Raw genomic sequence first — 27,934 nt, forward strand, 5'->3', positions numbered from 1 at the left:
GAGGTCCAGCGGGGGTCAGGAGCGATTTCCCGCCGCGAATCGTTTTCGTACGGAAAATGGCGCCGGCAGGAGATCGACTGCAGGAGGTCGTTCAGCGAGGGTTCCGGCGCCTCGCTGAACGACCTCCTGCAGTCGATCTCCTGCCGGCCGCCATTTTCCGTACGAAAACTATACATATATACCCAGGGGCGGCTCAAGGCAATCTGCCGCCTGAGGTGAGGGACGAGATGGCACCCCCTTTTCCCTGCCCCTTCTCGCTCTGCCCTCATCCATGCCGCCAGCCTTCCTCCATACTGCTGGTCTGGCCTCCAGCGGGCGCAGCGGTGGCCCTCCTCCCTTCTCCATGCCACCAGCCTGGCCTCCGCCGGCAGTGGTCCTCCTCCCTGGCGTCAGCCCGCAGCAGTGACTCTCCTCTTTTCAGCCACCACCGGCCAGGGTCGGCAGGGGCAGGCAGGGTGAGGTGGATGCCATAGTGGCATTCTGAGAGAGGCATTTTTTGCCGCCTCAAAATTCTGCCGCCTGAAGCGGCCACCTCACCCTGCCTCATTATAGAACCACCCCCAGATTAACAAGTCTCCATCTGGACAGAACATATTGTAAGAAAATCTCTTACCTCACATGCGCAATAACTATATCCGCCTGCCAAAAAATTTCACCCATCAATATTGCCCTTTAAACATAAGATAATAATCCAAGCATTCAATACAGTTATTCAGATCACCCCTACCCCCCAATGTTTAGCCTCCTACTGACCCCTCTGCCCCTTATGCTATCCATGTTGACCTTTACACTTCCATTGCAAATAAGGTTCCCATATTTTCCCAAAGTTATCTCCCCTACCTCCTCAGCCTGACCTGGACAGCACAAGTTGAAGCTGGCTAAATCCTTGCAGCAGCTTAAGCTTCTCTGGCTGCTCTTCTATTGCTACTCTACTGAGTTCCTGTTCAACTTCCTCTTGCTCAAATTAAAAATATACGACTAAACTGCACTATCTACACCCAGAACCAGGTTCTCAAGCACTTCATTCGCTCTCTTGGCCTTCCCTACATTATAACTATTTGGGAGTCTGAAATGCTGGGGGATGCAAGAATTCAAATGCTTGCAAGGCAACATGAACTCCCCAAGTGCGATACTAAATGTCAACTTCAGAATGGTGACTAATAAAGGTAGAATGAGAATTGGTCTAGTGGTCAGGGTATTGGCCTGTGATACAGGAGAAAAGTTGAACATAAATTCGAGACTCCCGCCACCCATTCATCCAACTCTGTGTGTGACACTGGGCAAGTCACTTTGTCTCTCTCTCCACCTCAATTCTAATCCCAGCTCTGTTACATAAGAAAATGCCATACTGGGTCAGACCAAGGGTCCATCAAGCCCAGCATCCTGTTTCCAACAGTGGCCAATCCAGGCCATAAGAACCTGGCAAGTGCCCAAAAACTAAGTCTATTCCATGTTACCGTTGCTAGTAATAGCGGTGGTTATTATCTAAGTCAATTTAATTAATAGCAGGTAATGGACTTCTCCTCCAAGAACTTATCCAATCCTTTTTTAAACACAGCTATACTAACTGCACTAACCACATCCTCTGGCAACAAATTCCAGAGTTTAATTGTGAATTGAGTAAAAAAGAACTTTCTCCGATTAGTTTTAAATGTGCCCCATGCTAACTTCATAGAGTGCCCCCTAGTCTTTCTATTATCCGAAAGTGTAAAAAACCGATTCATCTTCTGAAAATCTAAGTACACTAGATCTACTGATTCACCTTTATCCACATGTTTATTAACTCCTTCAAAAAAGTGAAGCAGATTTGTGAGGCAAGACTTGCCTTGGGTAAAGCCATGCTGACTTTGTTCCATTAAACCATGTCTTTCTATATGTTCTGTGATTTTGATGTTTAGAACACTTTCCACTATTTTTCCTGGCACTGAAGTCAGGCTAACTAGTCTGTAGTTTCCCGGATCGCCCCTGGAGCCCTTTTTAAATATTGGGGTTACATTAGCTATCCTCCAGTCTTCAGGTACAGACTCTGTGTCACCTTAGGTCAGTCATTTTATTTCCCTGCGCCTCAGTTCTAATCCTCGCTCTGCCACTGATTCTCGGTGCCACGTTGGGCATGACATTTTCGCTCTCTGTGCCTCTTGAACCCATGTGAAAACAAGGCACTTGTCTTAATATGGTTTTATCACTCAACAAACAGTAAAAACAACAAAAAAAACCCCCCCATGCATTAGGGATATAAATTGCATCTATAATAGTCCTGTAAACATAGGTTCTCAAAACTCAGGATGTGATGATACTTATGTGACATCACTGTGGTGAAATACAATAGATCAGTAAGGTAGATGTGAGGGTGGGAGAGCTTACTAGAGAATGCAGGTATTAAACTTAAGGCAGCATTGGAAAGCAACTGAATTTTATAAAGGGATAATTAAAGCTCAGAGACACAGGTAGCATCGTTACTGAGCATGTGAATAAAGCCACTGGAATTCATGGTAAATTTCACAAGCAGAGCCACAATGAGGTCATGGACTTAAGGGGTTACAAGAAAAGTTACAAATTATAAGTGACCAGATGAATAGGAAGGCAGTGACATATTCTAACCTGAAGGGTGAAGTCTTCTGTACGACTGTGTGCGCATATCCATTATGAATGTATGTATCAGTATGTACCTGTGTGTCTCTGTGCACAGGTAATCCTATGCACACCTCTCACAAAAGACACTCGGACAGGAGGCAAAGGTAGGAAGGCCAGAGAGGGTCTCTCACACACAAACCACAACATCCTGTGTTCACCACTTCTAGCCATGGTCTCAGTTCCAGTCACAGGTCGATGCAATAAAATGCGCTCAGCCTAGCGCACAGGTTTACGCATGATTGGATGCGCATTTTAGACGCATTAGACTAGCACCCGATAAAATAAGGAGATTAGCGCATCCAAAACGCACACCCAAACAAACACATATTTGATAGCCTCATCCACATGGAATTTACATGTGATGAGCTCTATCAGCTATTACCCCCCCCCCCCCCCCCCCGATGCAGAAAATCGCTGGGCGCCCAATTCACACTTTTTAACATGGCAAATTTAACTCCAGCCCTGGAGTCGGCGTTAAATCAATCTGCTAGTCAAGAGCTCAGGAGAAATTGGGAAAAAAATACTGTCCTGTGTAGTCCCTAACTTTCTATTTAAACATATACTGCTTGCAGTGCTGAAGAATAAAGGTATAATGTAACATCTTGATGAAAAACAAATTCTGGATGTATGATATAACGCACAACAGACACGCTCCAGGCTGATTTTGCCCCTTGCTATATTGTGTGCGTATTGGGCAAAATCGACCTGAAGCAGGATAAAACGGACACTCGTACTGAGCGCCCGTTGCAACTGTGAGCACACAGCCACCTTTCCTGGGTGTTCGATGCATTTGAGTGCTAGGGACACCTAATTCTTCCCTAGCGTGTCCCTTTTAACACGGCAACTCATTAAAATATAGCCTCAGGCGCCCGGGGGAAGTGGCTGTGTGCGCATTAGGAAAACAGGCGCTTTGACGCACATCTTATTGTACTGGTCCCTCAGTGTGTCCTTGGCCTTGACTGATCTTGGTATGGTGCGCATATAATGCTCCGGTCATCAGCATACACAAACCCTCAAGGTTGATGCTAGGAAATAATTCTGCCTTAATATGGGTGTGGTACCTCTGATTACAGTGCATGTATGCAGGTGGTGTACATATGCATGTGTTATCTACATCTGCAACATATATATATATGCAACATATATGTCATCATGTGTGCTATGTATTTGTCTGAACGGCTTAGGTATGTTTATGAATGCATGTGTTATATATATATGTGCAGCATGTGTAAATAAGCGAGAGCTTTAAGATGCATCTTTGATCTGTTCATTCTGTAAGTAGCTTTGCAGCACGACCAGGAACGCCCAGACCCTGGGAGCTTTGACATTCAAAATCTCCACTAGCACCTTGGCTCCTCCTTCCTGAATAAACCCATTCCAACCATGGCTTCTCCCCTCCATTTGGTCCCATAACACCAGAGCTGGTCTGCTGAATCACCAGTCTCAGAGAAAAACTCAGGATCAAAAGTGGTCTGCCACAAGCCCCCAGGGTAGAGGCTGGTCCTCCTTCCTTCAAGCTATCTTATGTCATGGCACATTTACTCAGTTCAACCTCAAGCACGACTGCTGGCCCAACTCACTTCAGATGTGAGCATGAATCATTCAAAAATGATCCCAAAATTTCTTGTTAACCCTTTCTTGTCTTACTAGTTGCATGAAATTCCAGGCACTTACTAAACAAAGCTGGGGAACACTCCAAAAGGTCCCTGAACCATTGTTCACCCCTCTACTCCCCCCTCCCCAGCTTCAATGAGATAACAGGCGCCTGTTCATTCTTCTTTCCTCAGGTCACCCCAACCCCATCCATAAAGACAGCTGGCCTGGAAGGTTCCTGTTTTATGGGGGGGTGGGGGTGGTGGTGGTGGAAGTGGCAGTGGGCAATGGTGAGCTCAGGGTTAAGTTTTGTGGGAGGAGGAAGAGAAGATAGGAAGGAAAGGCAGCAAGAGAAGAAGATAAGCACCCTAATGAGTGACAGTTCTTCAGCGTCAGGACGCCTCCTTACAAGTCCCGATATGTATATGAAAGGCAAGCTCGGTTCCCCTTCCTCTGGCCCGGCAGGGAGTGGCAGCCCGGCTTCAGCCCGCCAAGCCCTGCAGCGATGGCACAGCGCCATGAAGCTCAGAGCTCATACAGTACACACGTACGTACGTGTGTGTGTGTGTGTGTGTGTGTGTGTGTGTGTGAGGCCTGTACAGAAATGTCATTCAGGAACAGCTCTGAAGGGAACAGCCCAGCCTGTGAGCGGAGGCTGTCACCTCTGGATCTGTTCTTTTTTTTTAGAAAAGGAAGGCTCTGAAGCATCTGATCTCTGGGTTCAGTATGAGGCAGCCAGCAAAATCTATGTCATCTGGATAGCTCAAGCCAGCCCTGGTTTTTCACCCCCCCACCCCCATTCTCTCTAAATGCATGCATGGACTTGTAGTCCTCCCTTTCTTGGAGAAACAGGAACTGTAAGTTAATGAGCATAAGGGGGTAAAACCAAGAGCATCCCAGCCTGTCCTGTTCAACATGGAGTCAGCTGGTAACGCTATGCACAAGCAGCCTAATGGTCTCAGATTTTCAAACTGATTGTGCCATTGTTCTGCCCCAAGAAGGTTCACTATAAGTGTGTGTCATTGCCCCTCCGACATGAAATACATTAACATTAACTGGCATTTTTGAAAAAGTCCCATGTAACAGAGTTTGATATGGAGACGTTTCCACTGGTGTATAAAATCAACAGAGATGCCAAGTGACCCAGTCTAGGTCAGTCCGAGGGCAATGTCACAAAGCCAGGACTGGCCTAGACCGGGTCACTTGGCATCTCTGCTGATTTTATACACCAGAGATACACTGGGTCACTTCAGGCTGCTGGAGACTCTGCTGTGGAATAAATAGTGAAATAAAGGCATACTGTATAGGGTAGTACTCACACAAGGATGCCATCTCTTTCGGCAGGTCACTGGGATAGCTCCGGAAGTACCCTCCATTGGTCAGCACCTCAAATGGAGGGGAGCCCCTCATGCTGCTGGAAAAAGGGAAAGGGTACACGCCACTGGGGAATCCATTCACATGGCCTAGCTGGGCTCCGGCTGAGCACATCCTGTCTTTGTTGGTTGCCATGGCAGCGGCAACGTGCTGTGCCATCCAGAAAGGGCCTACTCCCTTCAACCGCTTTACACTGGCGCGCTCTCTGCTCCCTCTTTCGGTACCACGAGGTTGGACTGCAGGGCTTCAGTTAGTTCATGGTGACGGGTGCAGATGTGTTTCCTGGGGACAGGGGCATTGTGCCATGATGAGGATGAGGCTAGAGGTTTCCAAGGATGCCTTCAACAACAGAAGGTGTGGAACAGCGGCTTGGAAAGACTGACGGTTGATACTTCGTCTTTTCCTGCTTTATTCCTGGTTGCTGCTGCTCTCACTGCTTCCTGCATCAGTCAGAAAAAAAAAAAAGGATATAAAAATGAGATGATGGGTTAGATTTTCAAAGGGGTTTTGCTGCCTAACTATGGAATCAGCAGGCAAGATAGGCATCTTTGAAAATTTACCAGTGCCGAGTAGCTAAATTTAGCCACTCAAATTCTGGGCAGTCCCGGGAGCAGGGTTAGATCAATCTATCTCTGATAGCCAGCTAGCCCCTTGGCTCAGGGATCCAGAGGGACATTGCTCTTTAGCTGAGGGAGTGGTTAAGAACATAAGAACATAAGAAAATGCCATACTGGGTCAGACCAAGGGTCCATCAAGCCCAGCATCCTGTTTCCAACAGTGGCCAATCCAGGCCATAAGAACCTGGCAAGTACCCAAAAACTAAGTCTATTCCATGTAACCATTGCTAATGGCAGTGGCTATTCTCTAAGTGAACTTAATAGCAGGTAATGGACTTCTCCTCCAAGAACTTATCCAATCCTTTTTTAAACACAGCTATACTAACTGCACGAACCACATTCTCTGGCAACAAATTCCAGAGTTTAATTGTGCGTTGAGTAAAAAAGAACTTTCTCCGATTAGTTTTAAATGTGCCCCATGCTAACTTCATGGAGTGCCCCCTAGTCTTTCTACTATCCGAAAGAGTAAATAACCGATTCACATCTACCCGTTCTAGACCTCTCATGATTTTAAACACCTCTATCATATCCCCCCTCAGTCGTCTCTTCTCCAAGCTGAAAAGTCCTAACCTCTTTAGTCTTTCCTCATAGGGGAGTTGTTCCATTCCCCTTATCATTTTGGTAGCCCTTCTCTGTACCTTCTCCATCGCAATTATATCTTTTTTGAGATGCGGCGACCAGAATTGTACACAGTATTCAAGGTGCGGTCTCACCATGGAGCGATACAGAGGCATTATGACATTTTCTGTTTTATTCATCATTCCTTTTCTAATAATTCCCAACATTCTGTTTGCTTTTTTGACTGCCGCAGCACACTGCACCGACGATTTCAATGTGTTATCCACTATGACACCTAGATCTCTTTCTTGGGTTGTAGCACCTAATATGGAACCCAACATTGTGTAATTATAGCATGGGTTATTTTTCCCTATATGCATCACCTTGCACTTATCCACAATAAATTTCATCTGCAATTTGGATGCCCAATTTTCCAGTCTCACAAGGTCTTCCTGCAATTTATCACAATCTGCTTGGGATTTAACTACTCTGAACAATTTTGTGTCATCTGCAAATCTGATTATCTCACTCGTCGTATTTCTTTCCAGATCATTTATAAATATATTGAACAGTAAGGGTCCCAATACAGATCCCTGAGGCACTCCACTGTCCACTCCCTTCCACTGAGAAAATTGCCCATTTATTCCTACTCTCTGTTTCCTGTCTTTTAGCCAGTTTGCAATCCACGAAAGGACATCGCCACCTATCCCATGACTTTTTACTTTTCCTAGAAGCCTCTCAAGAGGAACTTTGTCAAACGCCTTCTGAAAATCCAAGTATACTATATCTACCGGTTCACCTTTATCCACATGTTTATTAACTCCTTCAAAAAAGTGAAGCAGATTTGTGAGGCAAGACTTGCCCTGGGTAAAGCCATGCTGACTTTGTTCCAGAAGGATATTTACTTTTAGGCTCTGGGGATGGAGAGGACATTAGTGTGTGAGTCAGAAGTTAGGAGAGGATCAGAGGCCTGCATGTAACACTGGATGGAGATTGGGAGAAGGAACTAGGGCCCTGCAAGGGGGATGGGGATTTGGCGGATCATTGAGTCTAGCAGGTAGGAGGTCGGGGGGGAGGGGACGGGGGGACGACACAGAGTTCTGACTGATCAGACTCACAGGGAATGGAAGGATGGGGGGCTTCAGAGTGGGAAAGGAGGAGTCTTTTGTTAAGGTCCTGCCCACCTACAAAGAGCTAGGCAAGTAGATGTTCTAGCCATACTGAGTAACTTTTCAGAAAGATACTCAGCGTTGAGATAGCCAGCTATATTATAGTTGGCAGAGTTAATTTAGGTGAATTTTTGGCCATAACCTTGCTGGCTAGGTTATCCTAAAGATAGCCAGCTTTAACTATCCACTCAGTAACTTTTTGAATATCATCCCGTATGTCTGGTGCACGTCTGAGCTTAGGAACCCCCTGCCATTTTGGGTTGCCAACTGTTCCACTTCTGAGGCATTTTTCTCACTCTAACCCTTCAGAAACAATCTAATCAGCCAAATACATTATCATACAGCGCTCAGGCCTGCCCCTTCTCCTACTAATCTTACTCTCCTTCCATAATACTCTCACACTGGCTTCAGTCACTAATGGAGCCAATACAGATAAAGGGATCAGCTAGAGACCAGCTGATCTTGGTGACAGTTCAGATAAACCATTTGAGCTCTTCAAGTGTTGAACACGCTGGAGATGCTACTAAAGTCCTGTAGGCCTGGGCCTGGAAAATGCCAGAGCTCCAGGAAAAACACAGATCTGACCTGGGCCTTTAAATGCCAGTATGAATTTAGAGGTGGGCAGATGTTCTGCCCTGGGCAGTCACTGGACAAAATGGCACAGGTTCACAGACTGCCTCACATGATTGGTGTGGCATTCCTCACCCTGGTGCCTGCCCTTCTTGCCCACCCCTTGTGATGGTCCTGATTCTATAAATACAATGTGATAGGTGGTACTAGGTACTTTTTTTTCCCCACAGGCATCCAACGGGAGCTTTAGGACATCTGGCCTATTACTTCTGGACTTGCGATTTTCAACATCATTTCTCCCCGAAGCAGGTGACTGCATTGCCAAAACACTGGTGTTGGGATTGTGTTTCTACTGCAGCATTGTCATTTACTGCATTACAGGGAGACTGTTTTTCACTGCAGCACACTTACATCTTCACTGCCAGCCTGAAGACATCATTTAAGTTAAGTCATTTTTTGATTTTTTTTTCTGGAATGTGTCTTAAAACTAGTATTGGTAAATTTTAAAGGTGCCTTTTTATATATGTTTTTGCTAAAAAAAATTAAAACTAAGTTTTCTAATAAGAAAAGGCGATGTTTGGAGTTTGATAGTGCAGGTCCTTGCATGTTTATATGACACCTCATAGTTAGAATATTGTAACACTGTCACAGTCCCGCTATTTTTTGACACTACTATTCCTACATACAAAACCAAGGCAATCTTGCAATAAGCTACATTTTTGAGGAACCAAATAAAATGTTCTTCTTTTCCTGCTGGTCCAGTGTGTATGAAGGGAGCTTACACTGCTGCTGTCTGTGCTGTACTTGTTCTGTAGTGGGATAGTGTGTATGTGTGAGGGAAGCTTGCAGTGCTGCTGCCTGTGCTGTACTTGCTCTGAGCGGGGCAGTATGTGTATGTATGTGTGAGACAGAGAGAAGCTTGCACTGCTGCTGTCTGTGCTGTACCTGCTCTGTGGTGGGGCAGTGTGTGTGTGTGTGTGTGTGTGAGGGAAGCTTGCACTGCTGCTGCCTGTGCTGTACTTGCTCTGAGCGGGGCAGTATGTGTGTGTATGTGTGAGACAAAGAGAAGCTTGCACTGCTGCTGTCTGTGCTGTACTTGTTCTGAGTGGGATAGTGTGTGTGAGAGGGAAGCTTGTACTGCTGCTGCCTGTGCTGTACCTGCTCTGTGTTGGGGCAGTGTGTGTGTGTGTGTGTGTGTGTGTGTGTGTGTGTGTGTGTGAGGGAAACTTGTGCTGCCGCTGCTTGTGCTGTATCTGTTCTGTGGTGGGGCAGTGTGTGCATGAGGGGAGCTTGCACTACCGCTGTCTGTGTTGTACCTGTTGTGTGGTGGGGCAGTGTGTGTGTGAGAGGAGCTTGCACTGCCGCTGTCTGTGCTGTACCTGTTCTGTGGTGGGACAGTGTGGGTGTGAGGGAAGCTTGCACTGCTGCTGCCTGTGTTGTACCTGTTCTGTGGTGGGACAGTGTGGGTGTGAGGGAAGCTTGCACTGCTGCTGCCTGTGTTGTACCTGTTCTGTGGTGGGACAGTGTGGGTGTGAGGGAAGCTTGCACTGCTGCTGTCTGTGATGTCCCTGTTCTGTACTGGGATATTGTGTGTATGTGTGTGTGTTTGTGTGTGTGGGGGGGGGGGGGGGGGGAAAGAGCACTGCTCTTGTCTCTGCTGTACCTGTTTTGTGGATAAATAAGGAACTTCAGTTTCCAGTGCTGTCAGTCCAGCATCTTTCCTCAGCATTAGATCACCAGGGAAAAAACCCCAACTCTGTATATATAAGGAGCCTGATCCCCAGATGAATTCCTTTACTTGCATATACTTATTGAGTATCCTGTCAGCACACCGTCAAAAAATGAAGAATCAGTAATAATCATGAGCACAAACAAGTGGTGCAATGATCAGCATTGTCCCAAAGAAGGATGCCATTCTCTATAACCCTGAGAATGTTCCCGATTATTTTTCAAAATTAACAAGAAGGAAGAGCATGCAGAGACATGGCTTTGGGAATGCTTTCCAACATACATTTGTAGAAGGGGTGTGTGTGTGTGTGTGATTGGTGGGAATGGAGTGTGTGGGCGTATGAGGGGGGTAGAGATGGGTTTTGTGTGAGGGGATGGCTGTGTGAGTACATGGATGGGTGGGTGTTGATGGTGTGTAGGGTGAGTGTGTATGTAGGGTTATTTGGAAGAATAGATGTGTGGGGTATGAGTGTGTTTTTTTGGTGTCTAGGGGATTGTGCTTGTGAGAGGGGTTTGTGGAGATGTGTGTTTTTTTTTGGGGGGGGGGTATGTCTGTGTGTTTGTGGGTATTGGTTGAGGCTGTGAAGGAATGGGGGTGTTTGTGGGTGGGGGGTCATATGGATGAATATGTATATAGGAGGCATCATGTAACCGACTGAGGATCCACCTTAGTCAGGCTGTGGAAGGAGCCTCCCGCTGTCTGTCACTGTGATGGCTGTGCTATATGTAGGTTATAAAACGGGAGGAATCCAATGGAAGTACAGAGGAAATCTCATGGCACTATGGTCCAACACAGGCCTGTGCTGATTAAGCTGGAAGCCCAAAAAAAAAAGGAGAAAGAAGCTGTCCAGCCAAAGAAAAAAAACTAAAATAGATAGGAAACCTAGTCTGATCAAAAATACATTTCTGAAGCTTTACAAGCAGACCTTTGAATCTCCAGCACTAGTCCTTTAAGGCCCAGGCATGAGTTAAGAGGGTGTGTGTCTTCTCTGTGCATTTTTTATTTTTTTTAATTTTTTTGCTCCGTCTTGAACTGAATCCAAACTCTAGCAATTTTGTGCTTTAGCATATGATTTAAATCAGGAGTCATTTCAGGTTCGCAGATAAATGGCGCTTGTGTTCTCTGTGCCAGCACCAGCCCAGGCTTGGCTCAGGGAGTGCATGGGCTCTCTCTGGCTGTACCACCCCTGGGGGCAGAACGTGAACTCCACATTATCCCACATGGAACCCAACACCACTGCACTAATTTAGAACAGACCTGCTCAGTCTCCCTCTGCAGCCAGCACTGCTCAGCCCACCTCTGTAGCCCTGCCTTGAGACTCCCCCTCATCCTTTCCACCCTCTCTCTCTCTCGCTCCCCTCTCCATTCCTTCACCTCTTTCTCTTGCTTCTCCCCCACAAACACGTGCTCACTTCTGTTTTGTTTTATTTTGGGACCTGCAGTTTGCGCCTCCTTCTCCTTTTGGGCTTCCAGCTGAACTGTAACCTGCCTCAGCTGGGTTTCTGGGACCCTGACCCTTCATTTGCAGGAGTGGGGGACCGAACCCGCCCCGTTTCTTTTAACTTACACTCATTTTAATATTTCATCCTAACATTCATCAATGCAATCAAACATTTGGATTCTGTCAAGAGGAAAACAAAATTATTTGCTGGGAGTGAGTAACAGGAATTAGATCTACATTATGGGATCTGCCAGGCACTTGCGGCCTGGATTGGCCACTCTTGGAGACAGGATACTGGGCTCGATGGGCCTTGGTCAGATCCATGATGGCACTCCTTATGTTTTTAAAATTCAGGTTTTAATGCAAGTAGTGCATTGCTCTACTGCCCCCAGGGACACTTACATTCTTTTAGAAAGGGCACAGATGTTCTGTGTGCGTTCCCCCTCTTCCAGTATATTTGTTACGATCCTGTCCGCGGACCCCATCCCGCGGACAGACCCTCAGCTTCTTTTCCTTTCGCAGCTTGCGTGCTGCAGCTTCTCCAGACCCGGTCGGCCACCGAGCCGCGCCTCAGGCGCTTCCTTCAGGGGGAATCCCCTCCCCTGGATTCCTCCTCCTCTGCGGGCTGGGTATCGCCGTCGGAGCCTCTCCTGGCGGCAGGGAGCTACCTCGCTGTCTCCTGTTCGGGGCCGGACCCTGCCCCAGCGCAGCTCCTCTTCTGCAGCAGGAGCCGCCTCCGGCCTTCTCTTTCCTCCACAACGCCGCTGCGGCCTCTGCTCCGCCCATATTCCTTCTGGACTCCCTCTAGGGGCCGGCCGCACGTCTCTCTCCTCTCTTTAAAGGGCCAGACGCAGGAAGTACTCCAGTGTTCCTCGGATGACCTCTGGGTTCTTCCTGGTCCTGCCCTATATAAAGGCTCTGAGTCAGTCCCTCAGGGCCTTCGGATGGAGTTCCTTCGTCCCTGGAGATCAGCATTGCGTTGCTGGTTCTCATTACCTTGGATTTCCTCTGGATCCTTCGCTTGAGGCATCCCCTCTTGCGTATCTCCTTCTCATTCTCCTGCGCCTGAGGCATCCCCTCTTGCGTGTCCATGAAGTTCCACTGACCTGCGTTTGAGACATCTTCTCTAGCGTATCCACTTCGTTCTCTCTGACCTGCACTCGAGGCATCCCCCTCTTGCGTATTTCCTCTCTCTCTCGTTCCTGACGTATTCTGAGTCTTCGTGCAAGTCTTCAGGTTGCTGTGCTCAGCCTCCGCCTGGCCTCACGCACTCATCATTCCCCAGCGACAGGTCCGAAAGGGCTATCGAGTGGCCGGGGGGGCTACCCTCAACATCTGCATTGTGTTGTTGGGTCTCATTGATGCAGAGCTTGCCAGTTCCTGTTCCGGATAATCCAGTTCACCTCCCGCAGTGTATCTTGGGGGGCTCCTCCGTGAGCCATGCCGCGGTCCAGGGGCTCACTCCCTACCTTAGAGGGGACTGCGTCCCCGAGCTCCACCAGGGCCAGGGCGCGCGTTCGCAACAATATTGTAGAAGAGAAAATCGTACATCTTCATATATGTAGATGTCACCTTCCATTGCAAACTTGCCCCCTCTGCATCTCCCCACACACACACACACTTTTTGGAACCAGTCGAGAATTTCTGGGCTGTTGTTGCATCATCTGGCTAGCAGCTAACCCTCATCAGGCCACCATCAGGTGGTGTGTGATAAGCTTACGGTGTATTTTTCCACCATTTTGAATCCCTCCTATCTAGCAGCCATATTGCTCTGAATGAGGAAGCCTGGAATGTGATAGCCCCCACAAGTGCATTCTTAGCCATCCTGGAGGGGTCGCTGAAAAATAATAAGTGGGACTCCCCTCCCTCCCCTGTCCAACTCCACAGAATCCACAGCCCTGGCTGACCGGAGACGCCGATGTCGAGGAGGGGAATCAAACCCCAGTCTCTCACATGGCAGCACTCAGCACTGTCACTCAGCCATCAGGCCAGCCTCCACTGGGCAGTATTTATTTATTTATTTATGTTAAATAATTCATTAATTTCATGTTTTCCAGATTCAATAGTAGGAGTCACTGACTTCTGAAAACTTCTATATTTTTTGAGAAAGGGGGAAATCCAACTGTTACTCTTGATTTCCAAATGCATAAGAATGACCTCCCCGTTTCCATGAGGAATTTTACAATTTGTAAAACCTACCAATTCATTGCCAGAGGATGTGGTTACAGCAGTTAGTGTAACTGGGTTTAAAAAAGGTTTGCATAAGTTCCTAGAGGCTAAGTCCATTAACTGCTATTAATTAATAAGCAACAATAGCTTGGCATCTATTTAATGTTTGGGTACTTGCCAGGTACTTGTGACTTGGATTGGCCACTGTTGGACACAGGATGCCGGGCTTGATGAACCCTTGGTCTGACCAAGCATGGCAATTCTTAAGTTTTTACCTGATTTATTGCCCCCTTTCCTCAGGCTGTGCAGCACACACACACAGAAACATAGGATGTGATGGTGGATAAGGCCCAAGAGGCATAGTGGGGCAAAACCAGAAATGGGGAAAAAGCAGGGTGGACAGAGTCTTACTGTGAATGAACTGGAGAAAAGAGCAAATGAAACAGCCTGTGTCACAGAAAGTAAAGGCAGGTAAAAAGAGGATGCTTCTGCAGAGTTAGGGCCGATCAGCTGCTTGAAGCACAGGAGCAAAATCACCTAGGTTTCTCTGAGCCAGCTGCCACTGAAGATAGCAGAAGCACGGACTGGGCAGACCGACCACCAGTTGACAGTATAAAATAAAACAAAGAAGCTTTATACGGAACAAAAGCACAACAACAGCAGAAGCAAACAGAAAAGGCTGCTGGAGTAGGACACTGTGAAGGAAGGACAACAGTAAACGAACAGGAAAACACCTGGGGAGAAAGGAGAGAGAGAGAGAGCCAGACAGAAGAGAAGCCACAGACGCTTTTTACATTTCTGTAGGTATTCTATCCTGGGAAACCTTGTTGTATTCCTTTCAGTGGGGAAGATCAGTTAATTAGGGCGGCTGAAAATAATTACATTATTAAGCTGTGCTAAATTATTAAGTTTACTAAATAACTTCAACGCACCATGGCGCTCCCCTACCTTAAAACTTTACATCACATCACGTACATTAAGATCCCACCAACCAGGGCCTCTTAGCTGCTCCCTCATTTAGGCTGGCACACACCTTGACGAGACTAGGGCGCGGCCTTTCTCTATGGACGGGCCGTCACTCTGCAACTCTCTTCCATTTCCTTCACGTAACATCCAGGTTCTCAAAAACGTTCCAAAAGAGCTTACAAAAACGCACCTCTTCAAATCAGCATTTGATGTTCAAGCAGCAGAGGAATGACCTCTACAGAATCAGTGCTCAGTCTCCTCGGCATGCAGGCAGATTCTCAAGTCCCTGAGCAATGCTATTTGTATAGTTCTTTCAAGCGTTAAATACTGTCCTCATTTTAATGGTGTAATGTTTATTTTATTATGTGTATTTTTTTTTTTTTTTACTCTGCTCCGAACTAGGGAGAAGCGGGCTTTAAATATTTTTAAATAAAGCGGGGGTGGGCGGAGAAGGGAGGGACTCAAAGTGTAGGTAAATCTGTAGGAGAGGCTTGATATGAATTAGGGAGAGAACCACTGATCGAGGTGAAGCGCAGTGGGCTAAACTAGAAGGAACCATTGTATGAGCAACAAATATTTATATGAGGAAAGTGAACAAAGGTAAGAGGGAAAAGAGCCCATTCTGGTTTTCAAAAAAAGGTGGCTGATAAAGGTAATAGGGATCTCAGAAAGAAAAGGACGGAGAAAAATATCTGGCAAAGCTGAGGGAAGCAGAGAAGACAGTCAGGACTGAAGTAAAAAGATTTTTTTCAGGTGTGTCAGTTAAATGCGGAAGTGCAGTGGTGGAACAGTAAAAGTGACAGGAGAAAAGGAAGAATGTGTGGAGGGTAACAATGAAAAAGCAGAAATACCGAACAAATATTTTGTTCAGTGAAAGATGAATTAGAGAAAGACCACTGATGACAGGAGTCTATATGGTAGTGTGGCAAATATTGCCGGTTGATACTGTGAAGGCATTTGACAAAGTCCCTCATGGGAAGTCATGGGATCTGAGGCAGTGTCCTATTATGAATTGGTAACTGGATAAAAGACAGGAAACAGAGGGAAGGACTAAATGGTCAGCTTTCCACACAGAGAAAGGTCATTAGTGGAAGGCCACAGGGGGTCTGTATTGGGATCCGTGCTATTTAGCACATTCATAAATGGTCTGGAGAAAGACTGACCAGATTTTCAGATGACACAAAATTGTTTTGAGTCATTAAAACAGCAGTAGATTGTGAAGAACTGCAGAAGGACCTTGTGAGTCAAGGCAACTGGGCTTCTAAATGGCAGAAGAAATGTAATGTGGACAACTGCAAAGTAATGCATTGCAGGGAAAAATAACCCCAACCTCAGGTAGGTTCTGTGTTAGAGGTCACCACCCGGGAAAAGAACCTTGTGGACAATATCTTGAAATCTTCAGCTCAGTATACAATGGCAGTCAAAAAGGCAAATAGAATGTTAAGAATTATTTGGAAAGTAATAGAGAACAAAACTGAGAATATTATAATGCCTTTCTACAGATCCATGTTGCGACCGCAGCTTGGGTATTGTGTGCAGTTCTGGTTGTCCCATCTCCAAAAAGATATAGCGGACATAGAAAATGATACAGAGAAGGGTGATGAGAATGATAAAGAAAATGGAAACGCTCCCTTAGGAAGAAAGGCCAAACAAATTAGGACTTGTTAGCCTGGAGTGGAATGGGTAAATCAGGGGCAAACTGACAGTGATCTGGGCCCCCTGGCATAAGGGTCATTGGCCCCTAAACACCCATCCGAGGCTAGGAGAGAGTGCTGTGGGCCTTTGAGCACGGCCCTATTACACAATCAGTCTAGTCTGCTCCTTGGTAAATAGGGAATGGTTATATAGCCTTTCAAACAACACTAGGACTAGAGGACACTCCATGAAACCAGCAACCTGCAGATTGAAAACAAATCATGGGACGTATTTTTTCACTCAGCGTGCAATCAAGCTATGGAATCTGTTGCTGGAGGAGGTGGTCAAGGTAGCTAATATAGTGGGATTCAAAAGAGGATTGGCCAAGTTCCTGAAGGAAAACTCCAGAAACAGTTATTAGCCAGGCGGACTTAGGAAAGTCAGCGCTTATCCCTGAAAGTGAGACACAAAAAATAGATCAACTACTGGGGATCTGCCAGGTACTTGTGCCCCGGACGGGCCGCTGTTGGAAACAGCATGGTAAGTTTGATGGATCTTGATCTGACCCAGCCTGGCACTTCTTCTGTTCTTAATGGAACCAGCAAAACTAAAATGGGTTCAGATAGGATACATCCTAAGATATTACAGGTGCTCAAAGAGCTTCTGGCAGCTTCAATGACTGTTCTGTTCAATCACTCTTTGGAGACACATATATAGAAACATATAGAACGTGATGGCAGGACTGAAGAAGGGCAGATATTGTCCCTTTCATGAAAGTGAGAGTAGGGAGGATGATAACTACAAACCTGTTAGTTAATCTGATCTCTGTGGTGGGTAAATTAATGACGTCAAGTCTTAAGGAAAGGATAGTGGACTATCCTGAATCCAGCAGGTTACAGGATCCAAGGCAGTATGGTTTTCTCAATGGAAGATCGTGTCAAACAGATATGATCAATTTCTTTGACTGGCTGACCAAAAGTTAGATCAGAGGCGAGCACTGAATATGGTATACTTGGATTTCAGAAAAGCTTTGACACTGTCTCACTCAAAAGGCATAATAAATAAACTGAGCAGCCTGGGAGTGGATCGTAAGGTGGTAACCTGGGTTAGAAACTGGTTGAGTGAGAGACAATAGAGGGTAGTAGTGAATGGCATTCATGCCAAGAAAAGAGGATTATCGGCGGAATGCCTCAGGGATCTGTCGTGGGACCAATTCTGTTCAATATTTTCATGAGCGATATTGTAGACCGTTTAATAGGAAAGACCTGTCTTTTTTGCAGATTACATTAAAGATCTGAAAAGGATGCTCCATAAACACTTTGAGGTGAGAATTAAAGACCTCAATATGTGAAACACTACAAAAAAGAGGAAGATGTGATAGAGACAGTCAAATACCTCAAAAGGTATAAATATACCCAAGAAGCTAGTATCTTTCAAATAAATACTTCCTAGAACAAGAACTCATGGTATGAGAGCTAAAAGGGTAGAATATGGAGTAACACATGGAAATATTTCTTCACAGAAATTTATAGTTGTGCTCATAAGTTTACATATCCCTGGCAGAATCTGTATCATACGTAGCATTTTAAGAAAACATGAGTGATCAGACAAAACACGTCTGTTATTTTTAATGTGTTTCAAATTAAACTACTATGCATCACAGAATAGCACAATCAGTAAATAAACCATAGCAATAAAGGAAATAATAAAATGGTCCTGTTCAAAATATACATATCCTTGCATGTTTGGACTGATAATATATGCTCAAGTTGACATGCACAGGTTGAGATGACAATTGTAATTAGTGTCTGTGTGTTAATCAGTCAATGAGTTTCTTAGCTCTTGAGAAACCCTTGAGCATTTCAACCAGGGCTGCACTGACATTGGTGGTTATTGAAGTATGGGGAAAGCAAAAGAACTGTTAAAGGATCTGTGATTAAAAGTAGTTCAACTTTATTAATCAGGAAAAGGATATAAAAAGATATCTAAAGATTTGAAAATGCCAATTGGTACTCATCAAACTCTGATCAAGAATTGGAAAATTATGGGTTCTATTAATACCAAGCCACAGTCAGGTAGACCAACTAAGATTTTGGACATAACTGTCAAGAAAATTCGTCAGGATGTGGATAAAACTCACAAGCAACTTCTACTGAAATACAGTCTTCTCTGAAACAAAGTGGTGTGGGTGTTTCAGCATGCACAATAAGGAGATACTTGAACAAAAATGGGCTGCATGGTAGAGTTACCAGAGAAAAAGCCATTGCTGTGCCAATGCCACAAAACAGCCCGCTTACAATATGACAAACAACACCTAGAGAATCCTCAAAACTTCTAGAACAAAATCATTTGGAGCTATGAGACCAAAACTGAACTTTATGGTCACAACCATAAACACTATGCTTGGAGAAGAGTCAACAAGGCCTATGAAGAGAGACACACCATGTCTACCGTGAAGCATGGAGGTGGATCTCTGCTGTTTTGGGGAGGGAGCTACAGTAGCCCAGGGAATTTAGTCAAAATTGATGGCAGGATGAATGCAGCATCTTATCAGAAAATATTGGAGGAGAATTTACATTCATCAGCCAGGAAGCTGTGCATGGGGCAGACTTGGACTTTCCAACATGACAATGATCTGAAACATTAAGGCCAAGTCGACCCTTCAGTGGCTGCAGCAGAAGAAAGTGAAGGTTCTGGAGTGGCCATCACAGTCTCCTGACCTCAGCATCACTGAGCCACTTTGGGGAGAACTCAAACATGCAGCTCATGCTAGACAACCAAAGAATTTACAGGATCTGGAGACTCTTTGCCAAGAGGAATGGGCAGCTTTACCACATGAGAAAATAAAGGGCTTCATTCACAGCTAGCACAAAAGACTGCAAGCCATCATTGATGCAAAAGGTGTGATATACATGATATTAAGAACTAAGAGTATGCAAATTTTTGAACAGGACCATTTTATTTCCTTTATTGCTATGGTTTAATGATTGCTCTATTTTATGAGGCATAATTGTTTAATTTGAAACACATTAAAAATAACAGATGTTTGGTATGATCACCATTGTTTTCTTAAAATGCTACACATCTTAGAAATTCTGCCAGGGGTATGTAAACTTAGGAGCACAACTGTATAACAAGGCAAGTTACCATTCAAATGGGGCATAAATGAGGTGCATACAGTGGCAGATTTGACGTATTATCCTTGTTCAGGTGTGAAAGATGGCACTTTGGAACTCCTGATTGAGAATCGAGAATAAAACCTACATCTAAAAAACAACAGTTGCATGGGTGCTATTTATGCTATATATGACATTTTGTTTATGATGAGGCTTTGTCAGCCACTAACATTTGTCCCAAATTTTCCATCATGGGCAATAGGAGGGGATTTTTGGGTTTTTTTTGAGAGTCCTCCCCTGGCTGTAACCCCACCTTTTTGGGGGAGTCTTCAGTGGGGTATAAAAGGCCCTGGAGTATGCTTAGTGATTTCATGGACTGGAGAGTATGAGAAGGCGAGTGGAGAAGAAGTAGGAGCTTGGCTGTGTTGGTCACTGCCTTGTCCCTGGGGGTCTTGATCTGCAATTAGTTTTAGAAGATTGATTCAGTCTGGAGGGAAGGGCATTCCCCCAGGATCCTGAAAGGCTGCATCAAAGATCTTTTTGCCTAAGCAAACAGATAATGGCAAGAGTGAGAAGAAGTTGTGGATTCTTGATCAAAGAGCTCAAGAGACTAAGAGGGTTTTTGAGAGCTGGATTACAATTTGGGTTTTTGAGTGTGAGGATCTTTTTCCAACTTTTGACCAGTGTAAGCTGGAACTACACTCCAGTAATCCTACTCTACAAGGGGAGGATATCTTTAACATGAATGGTTGTGCAGGAGAAAGGAGAGCAGCGAGGAGCCCTAGAATGAGCAAGGAAACCTTGGCTTTTCTCGCTTTCATATTTTTTTATGTTGTTCCTAATTTGCTCCAGTTTGGCCTGAATACACATCTTTAAATTAAACTATTTTGAATGCCAATTGGCCTCTCTTTGCTTTATTTTTTCTGCTTTGCCCTTGCTGAATGGATGGTGAGTAGGCTGACTGCTATTAGACCGTTTTGTTGATTTTTCACTTCCTTGCTCCTGTTTTGATGTTTTCTGCATTTGGTAAGCATCATCCAGCTGGAGTGTGAACCATTGGATTTAAGAAACACAGACCAGACCAGACCAGACCAGGGGGTCCAGGGAGATAGCTCCCCCCCCCCCCCCCCCCAACTGGACTTGAACCCTGGCATTGTAGCACCCTGGATGATATTCACAGCACAAACGGGGGATTAGCTACATAAAGTGGCATCCTGATCAAGGACCCACTGGCGTGGAAATCGTGGGGTACGCTTCAGAAGAAAATCTGGTCATTTTTGATGACTATTTTTGGACTTTGAAAGTTTTGGCAGATTCTGGGACAAAAATGTCTCCCGTTGACTTTAATGGGACAAAGATGGCCGTCATCCTTGCCCAGGGGGGAGGGGCCAAAGGAGAGAACTCTTGTGCCTTTTGCCTCAGGGAGGTGGCTGGCGCCCATGCCATCAGAAGGAGGAGGAGCAGAACCCAGCCCCTAAAAACCAGGGTGATGCCCTTGGGCGTGAGAGGACGCAAATCTGCCAGACTCCCAGCAATGGATGTTGCTCACTGGAAAAAAAAGATGGACTGCCCCCTCAAGGGATGGAGGGAGAAGAAGAAGTTGCAGCTAATCCCAGAAGCCGAGGAGCTGCAGTCCTCCAGCCTCGATGCTCTCCCCACAGCAACTGACGTGTCAAGAACAGCAGGGATAGAGTTTAGCTGGTTTGGGGAAAAACGGTGCCACACTGGGAGGAAGACATGGCATACAGCCAGGACCCAGCCTTGGCCTACACTGTGACCTTTTGATGGTACTTAGGAGACAGACAGCCAAGGGACGGAGAGAGAGACACAGCCGCAGCAAAGGAAGTCAGCCCTGTGCAGCGCGGGGCTGCCCCAAAATTTTAAAATCTTTGCCGTGGGGAGAAGGGAGGCTGGCGAAGAGCAGGGCCTAAGAGCTGAAGAGCCACTGCAGCCAAACTATGGCTTTGATGTGAGAAGCTCGGAGAGGTGTGGGGACACATTGGAGAAAGCAGCCGGGGTGAACAAACAAAACACCGCTGATGCTGCCCTGCCCTCCCGGATGCTCTCCTAGCCACTGCGGTACAGAAGTGGCTGGTGCCGTTGAGAGGTGCAGGGCCCAGCAATGCAGCGCTGAAGTTAACGAGCCGGTATGGAGGAGAGCCACGCTGCACGAGCGCACCGAAGAGGACAGCTGCGGTGGATAGGCCCGGTCGCACGGCCCTGAGAGAGCCGGGGCAGCACAATCACAGCAGAATAGAAGCGGAGTCGTTGCGTGCGCTGAGGAAGTGGGGACCAATGCAGCACGAGGCTTCGCCGGCCCGACCAGAAATAGCTGTGATAGGCCCAAGCTTCTGCGGATCCTTCCTACCCATCCCACAGCATGGGAAGAACCGCAGAGAGAGAGAGAGAGAGAGAGAGGCAGCTGCTGCGGTGCCAAGGGAATAAGGAGCACACCTGTGGGCCTTGCATGGGGTAGAGCAGGAACTCAGAGGGGGGGGGGGGGGGAGAGGCAGCCCGAGTTAGCCCCAGTTTCTAAAGAGGAGGAGGAGGGAGATCGGCCTGTTGTTGGGATGGAGCTGAAGTAGAAGAAGCTGCTGGAGTGGCTTACCTTGCAGCAGGAGCAGCAGTTACAGCCACTTCGGAGGATTCAGCTCGCAGAAGTGAGCAGCAATGGGAGCTGCAGTGGTGGTGGTGGTGGTGGTGCTGTGAAGAGGCCTGCAGCAGGGATAGCAGCAGGCCTGAAGATAGCAGAGTTTCCCTTAAAGGGGCCACGTCCCCTTTATTTAAAACACCCGCAAAAGAGCTGGGTCGCTGGGGCTGTCAGCTGGGGCCAGAAGAGATCAGTGCCTTTTTGCCCACAGAGAAGTCCCCTGCTGCCCAAGCCAGATTGACAAGTGTTCTGTGTTTTCTACAGATCCCTTGATCCATTGACCCAGCCATCGGTTTGGACAGAAGCCCCTGGGATTTCTGCACTGGAGCAGTGGCAGATGGTTCAACGTAAGTGGCCAAACGTCTTGCTGCTGTGTTTTCTGGTGGACTGGGTTGGCGGTCGAACCCGTCAATGTTTGTGCTGTTTCTAGTCGCCTTTTGTGGGAGGGTGCGTTGTTGTGTTCTCTTTTTCAGATTCCGCCACATTACAGCCCTCTACAAGCAACTGGCACCTGGCTATCAAGCGCCATCAAAGACACTGAGGAGTGACCAGGGCCACTGCTGCTGTTTCAGCTTAAAAATGTGACCCCATGTACTGCATATTGAGGGTGGAAATATTTCTATTGCTGTACATACCTGTGTTATTAAATAATGTGAATGACTGATGGCAGTCCTATATTGTAAACTGGTTATAATAAGGGAAAAAACCTCCATAAAAATATAAAATGCATGGTGTTCTGTATATTATGTTGCATCCTGGTGTCTACCTTTTAGGTTTCCATTAGTGATCTGAGGTTGTGTTAATTTTTTGTACTCTATTTGGGTCAGGCTTCTCCATGTTCTGAACATTTTTTTTTTTTTTTTTTTGCTATCTTCCTTCCTTGGTCCTTTTGTGGGTTTTTCCTACACCTTTTTAGCATCACCCAGCAGAATTGTGGACTGTGGGACGGCTGACTATGTCAGGGGCCCAGGAGGTTATTCTTTCCCTCACTTCCAGACTTGAACCTGGACCTGTGGCACCGCTGGCTGAAGCCGCACAGCCAAACTGGGGACCAGTTACATGTTTAAAAACGTGTGAAATCAGCTTCTCATGTGTTCGTTTATCACTACTGTCAAGAGTGCCCTTATGTTGCCATTACATCACTGACCTCAGAGAGGTTTTGAGTGTCGTACAATCCCTTACACCTCTTTTTTTTTTTAAGTTCCAAGTTTTCCACAAAACATTTCAGCTTGAGTGAGTTCTAGATCTACCAACACACCTGTATGTCATTTCTGCAAGATCTCTGACATCAAACACAACTGACTTGGCCAGCGTTTGATGTCAGAGTTAGTGTTTGATGTCAGAGATAGTGTTGCAGCACTATATTCCAATCCCAGAAGAAGGCTTAAGGTTCTAAAACAAAACTAAACCTTGTAATGTGACCTCCTGCAAGTTCAATTAAAGGTTTAGCACTGGCACAAAACATTGGTAAATCCCCTCTGTTGAACCAAATTTCTCTTAACTAGCTATCCTCTGCCTCCCCATCTCCCCTGGAGGAAGCCGTTTTTGGTACCTGATTGGTTTGCACAGTGTGTTTCTGTGATGTAACTAGTGATATCACAGTTCATGTGAACCAATGGGTCTAGAATAGGCGAGGTCATTTGTGACTTCTGTGTCAACACAGCTGGTTTCGAGGGCAAAAAAGAAGTGGCTAAAGAAAAATTTTAAATGGTAACTTTAGTGGAGATTTTGGATGTGATTTTGGAATACTGCAAAGTGCAGTGAGTAGCATTGGCTTTTTATTTGCCTGGCAGTTTCTTCCTGCTGCTTTGGGCTTCCAGCACCTTCAACACCAGCCTTTCTTTGGCTACAGGGCCAGGAGCCTTCATTCACAACTATCTAGAAGTGGAGGGTGGTTCCCCTTCTAACTCAACCCAACAAGAATCATCAGCCAGGGGCCACAAACTGTGGCTGCCTTGGAAATCTGAGTAACATAGGCCCTAAATCAAGCTGCTGGGTGTCACTGTCACGCAATGAGTGTGAGTCCCTCTCCGCAGGGGCTGTAGAACGCTGCCTCCACGGCATCCCCAGCCATGGTCAGCCTGCGGAGCCGAAGACTTAACCTGGGAAGGAAACCCAAGACCTTCTGCACAGCAATGCACGGCACTGCCACTAAGCAACTGGGCTGGGCCCCAGCCGAGCTGACTTTAATGACACTTTTACCGAAACAAAAGGGGGTTCTATGGTATGCCTGCTGAGCCCATGTACAGGGCATGTGTGTGGGGATCTTTGATGGTTTCTGTTTATTCACGTATCTGTCAAAGCCACAAGTAAGCTGTTCCAGCAAGTCAAGAAGGGATGGGCTTTGCAACCACACCAAAGACAACAGCTGGAAGTTTGAAGTAAAATGGCAAGAAGTTACAAGGGATAAAAAAAAAAAAAAAAGCCTGAAGATGTGCACTACTTCCTGAGCAGAGGATCTGGTAAGACAAGAAAAAAAAACAAAAAACACATTTAAAACAATTTTTAAAAAATAGAACAGACTGACTTGCCACACAGACTTGCCTTACTGCATTCCTGACAGCGATGAGGGGTTAACCCCTGCAGCACCGCACTGACGTCCTCTTTACCTGGGGGTAGGACTGGCACCAGCCGGTTCAAAAGCAATCAAATATTTCAAGAGTATGCGCAAAGACGATAAGAAAAAATGAACTGGCAACAGCGGGGGCAGAAATAATCTCAGGATGTTGGGAAGCCCCGAAAGAAAGGATCCTCTCCTAGACAGAAATAACAGTCAGACCTCTTACCTCGCTGTCACACAGCATGCACATGGCACCGATTAACACTGAACGGGGTGGGAGGGGGACGATGTACTAAAAGGAGCATCCAGTGCACTGGTAACACTGACCAGACACTGATTCACCAAAGGACGATCAGCACTGTCATGATAAACTCCTTCAGTGTATCCTTGGATAAATCAACCTATATTAGCATGTTACACTTCCACACACACACACACACACACACACACACACATATATACACACACACACACACACACACACACTCACACACACACACACACACACACACACACTCACTCACTCATAGCCTCTTTCACCCTCCACCCTATCCTTCCCCTCAAAGCCTAATTTGTGAAAGTCACTGAGGAAACGGAGCCTGCAGCCCTGGCCTAACTTTCATAAAGAGCCTTTTTTTTTTTATCCCTTCCTCTGAGGCCTTTACACCTTTGGAAAAACTTAAAAATAGTTGTGTCTGAATTTTATTTTTCCTAAACCAAACCCAGCTCAACATTGCCTGGGAAACAAAGCTGCTATTTACCACTCCTTTCTCAATGTCTTGCTTATGTGTAAGTTCTTTAAAAAAAAACCAAAAAAAACAAACCTCTTTTTCCATGACTAACTTAGCTTTCCCTTCTTTATGGACAGCATGTCAGGGCCTGTCTGCTGGCACAGGAACCTGAGCCACGACTGATCTCAAATGTGCAGGCTGGAGGCTAGAGCCATCCTCGGCCATAGTGTGTGCATGCGTGTGTGTGTGTGTGTGTGTGTGTGTGCGCATGTGTAAGGGAGCCGGTAGGGAATGTGTGTACATCAGGCCACACAAGTGCACCGGTGTGCGATTCCTACCAGGCTCATAGCCTGCAAGTCCGAATCCTTTCACTAATGCACCATCAGTCCTGGCACCGGGGCTTTTTTTTTTTTTTCTTTTCCATGGGGGGGGGGGGGGGGGGGTACGTGCCGGCAGGTTTTCCTCCACTTGCTTGAATTGCCCTGTGGTCCCGTAACAAAAAAAAAAAAAGAAACATGCATCATGTATTACCTCTGCCTCCCCTCCGTGGGTCCTCTCTTCTGCGTAGAGAAGGGACTTTGAAAAAGAGAGACAGCTGCCTGGGCAGGGACATGGGGAAGAGTAGAGGGCTTATGCTGGGCCCCCCCCCCCCCCGGGGGAAAGAGAGCGGGAATCCAACCTTCCTGCTGGGGATGTGAAAGACAGAGGAACCCGGTTCTGACTGACTTACACTGGCTTTCAATTAATGAGCAGATCAAATATAAAACAATTAATGAGCAGATCAAATATAAAACAGACAAGCCTTCCCAGACGTCAATTGATCTAATACTTCCAAGCCACCCCTAATCTCCATCTACACTATGGTCGACCTTATCTCCTATCGTTTACTTGTGTAAATTAATAACCTGTCCTTTCTCTTCCTCTAAGCCAAGTTCTTATCACCTTGTTATATGTAACTGCCTTTTCAGCACCATTGTTATTGTTATGTTTACTTTGCACCCCTGTTTTATGTGAACCAGCATGATGTGACTGCTGTCTCGAATGCCGGTATATAAAAAATCTAAATAAATAAATAAATAAATAAATAAATGACAATAACTGAAACTGATTAACAATCACTCATGCCCATAGCCCAATGCCCTCTTAAAGATATACCAACCATCCAGAAATTTGCACACCTCACAAAGAGGCCCTTTTAGACATCCCTTCACCAAAATTAGCACGCTTCCACATTACTCGAGAATGAGCCTTTTCTGTCGCAGGCCCGGTTCTTTGGAACTCTTTTTCAACAGAACTACAATTACGCGACTCATTAAAAACATTCAGAGGACTTTTAAAAACCTTTCTATTTAAGCTGGCAGACATGATATATTTTAATTTTCATACCCAATATTTTTTACCACCTGTCTGTTCATTTTAATAATTCAATGTATTATATTGTTAATTTTTTATTTGTATGTTTTGGTTTTATTTTATTATGTATGTTTTATTGTATATCGCTTAGACCTATTGTAGTGTTAAACGATTAACAAATATTAAAAAATGTAAATGTAGGGGGAGAGGGAGAGAGGTAAAGTATTGTGAGGAAGGTGTTATTGTGTGTGTGAGAGAGAGAAAGGCAGGTTTTGTGATGGGGGCCACCAAGTCCCCATCATTGTCTAGTTGTGTGTGTGTGTATTTTATTTATTTTTATTTATTTATTTATAAGCTTTTATATATCGTCATTAAGAAAATATTCCATCACAACGGTTTACAAAAAACTTAAAATTCAAAATAATAATAATAAAAATAAATACAAATTATCATATTGGGGGAGGACTTATGTTGGAGCTGCTGAGCCCCTGTAATCAATGTGAGAGTGGGGGTGTTATGTTAGGGTTCCAAGTGTCCGAAAAACAAAGGCAGGGAAAAAACCTTTTTTTTGGTTTAGATATGTCACCTTTGGGAATGTGAATGTGCAGCATCTCTTGGTATTTTGCTTGGTACAGAAGGAAATGCATTTCTGTTTCTATTTTACCACTCTTATGCAGAGTCTGGCTTCTTGCGGCTTCCAGTTCACTTCTTGTCTGAATATTTCTATTTATAATTTGTGGTCACTTATTCTGTATTTGGTGAGGGTCTGTCAATGTTCTGACTGTGAGATCAAGGTGAGGAATTCTGCTAGCATGTAGTTTCTGTGCAGTGATCTATAGCAGTCTAGCTTGTTTTGTTTTTCTCAGTAGGAGGTACATTGTTTTTCTGAGATCAGGTGTAATAATTGCAATGCTATTATTTCATAGGTTATACGACCAGCTGCAGGGCCAGGGCCCTGGGTAGTTGCCCCTTCCTATCCCATCCCTTGTGAGTACTGGCACCTTTTTCCAGAAAAAAGCACTGCCTGGCACTAATGGTGTGTGGATCCTGGCTGCTCGCAGAGGCTATG

General features: G+C 45.7%; 1 protein-coding gene across 1 annotated transcript in view; it reads right to left on the reverse strand.

Moving 5' to 3' along the window:
• The window catches only part of RARG (retinoic acid receptor gamma), a 176,764-nt gene that overhangs the window by 133,083 nt on the left and 15,747 nt on the right, over window positions 1-27,934 (reverse strand). Inside the window, exon 2 of the mRNA XM_029595068.1 lies at window positions 5,547-6,041. Within this exon, the coding sequence (XP_029450928.1) occupies window positions 5,547-5,760 (214 nt within the window). The 5' untranslated portion in view covers window positions 5,761-6,041. The remainder of the gene's footprint in view (window positions 1-5,546; window positions 6,042-27,934) is intronic.

The sequence above is a fragment of the Rhinatrema bivittatum genome, chromosome 3 (assembly GCF_901001135.1).
Source record: "Rhinatrema bivittatum chromosome 3, aRhiBiv1.1, whole genome shotgun sequence".
Taxonomy (NCBI): Eukaryota; Metazoa; Chordata; class Amphibia; order Gymnophiona; family Rhinatrematidae; genus Rhinatrema; species Rhinatrema bivittatum.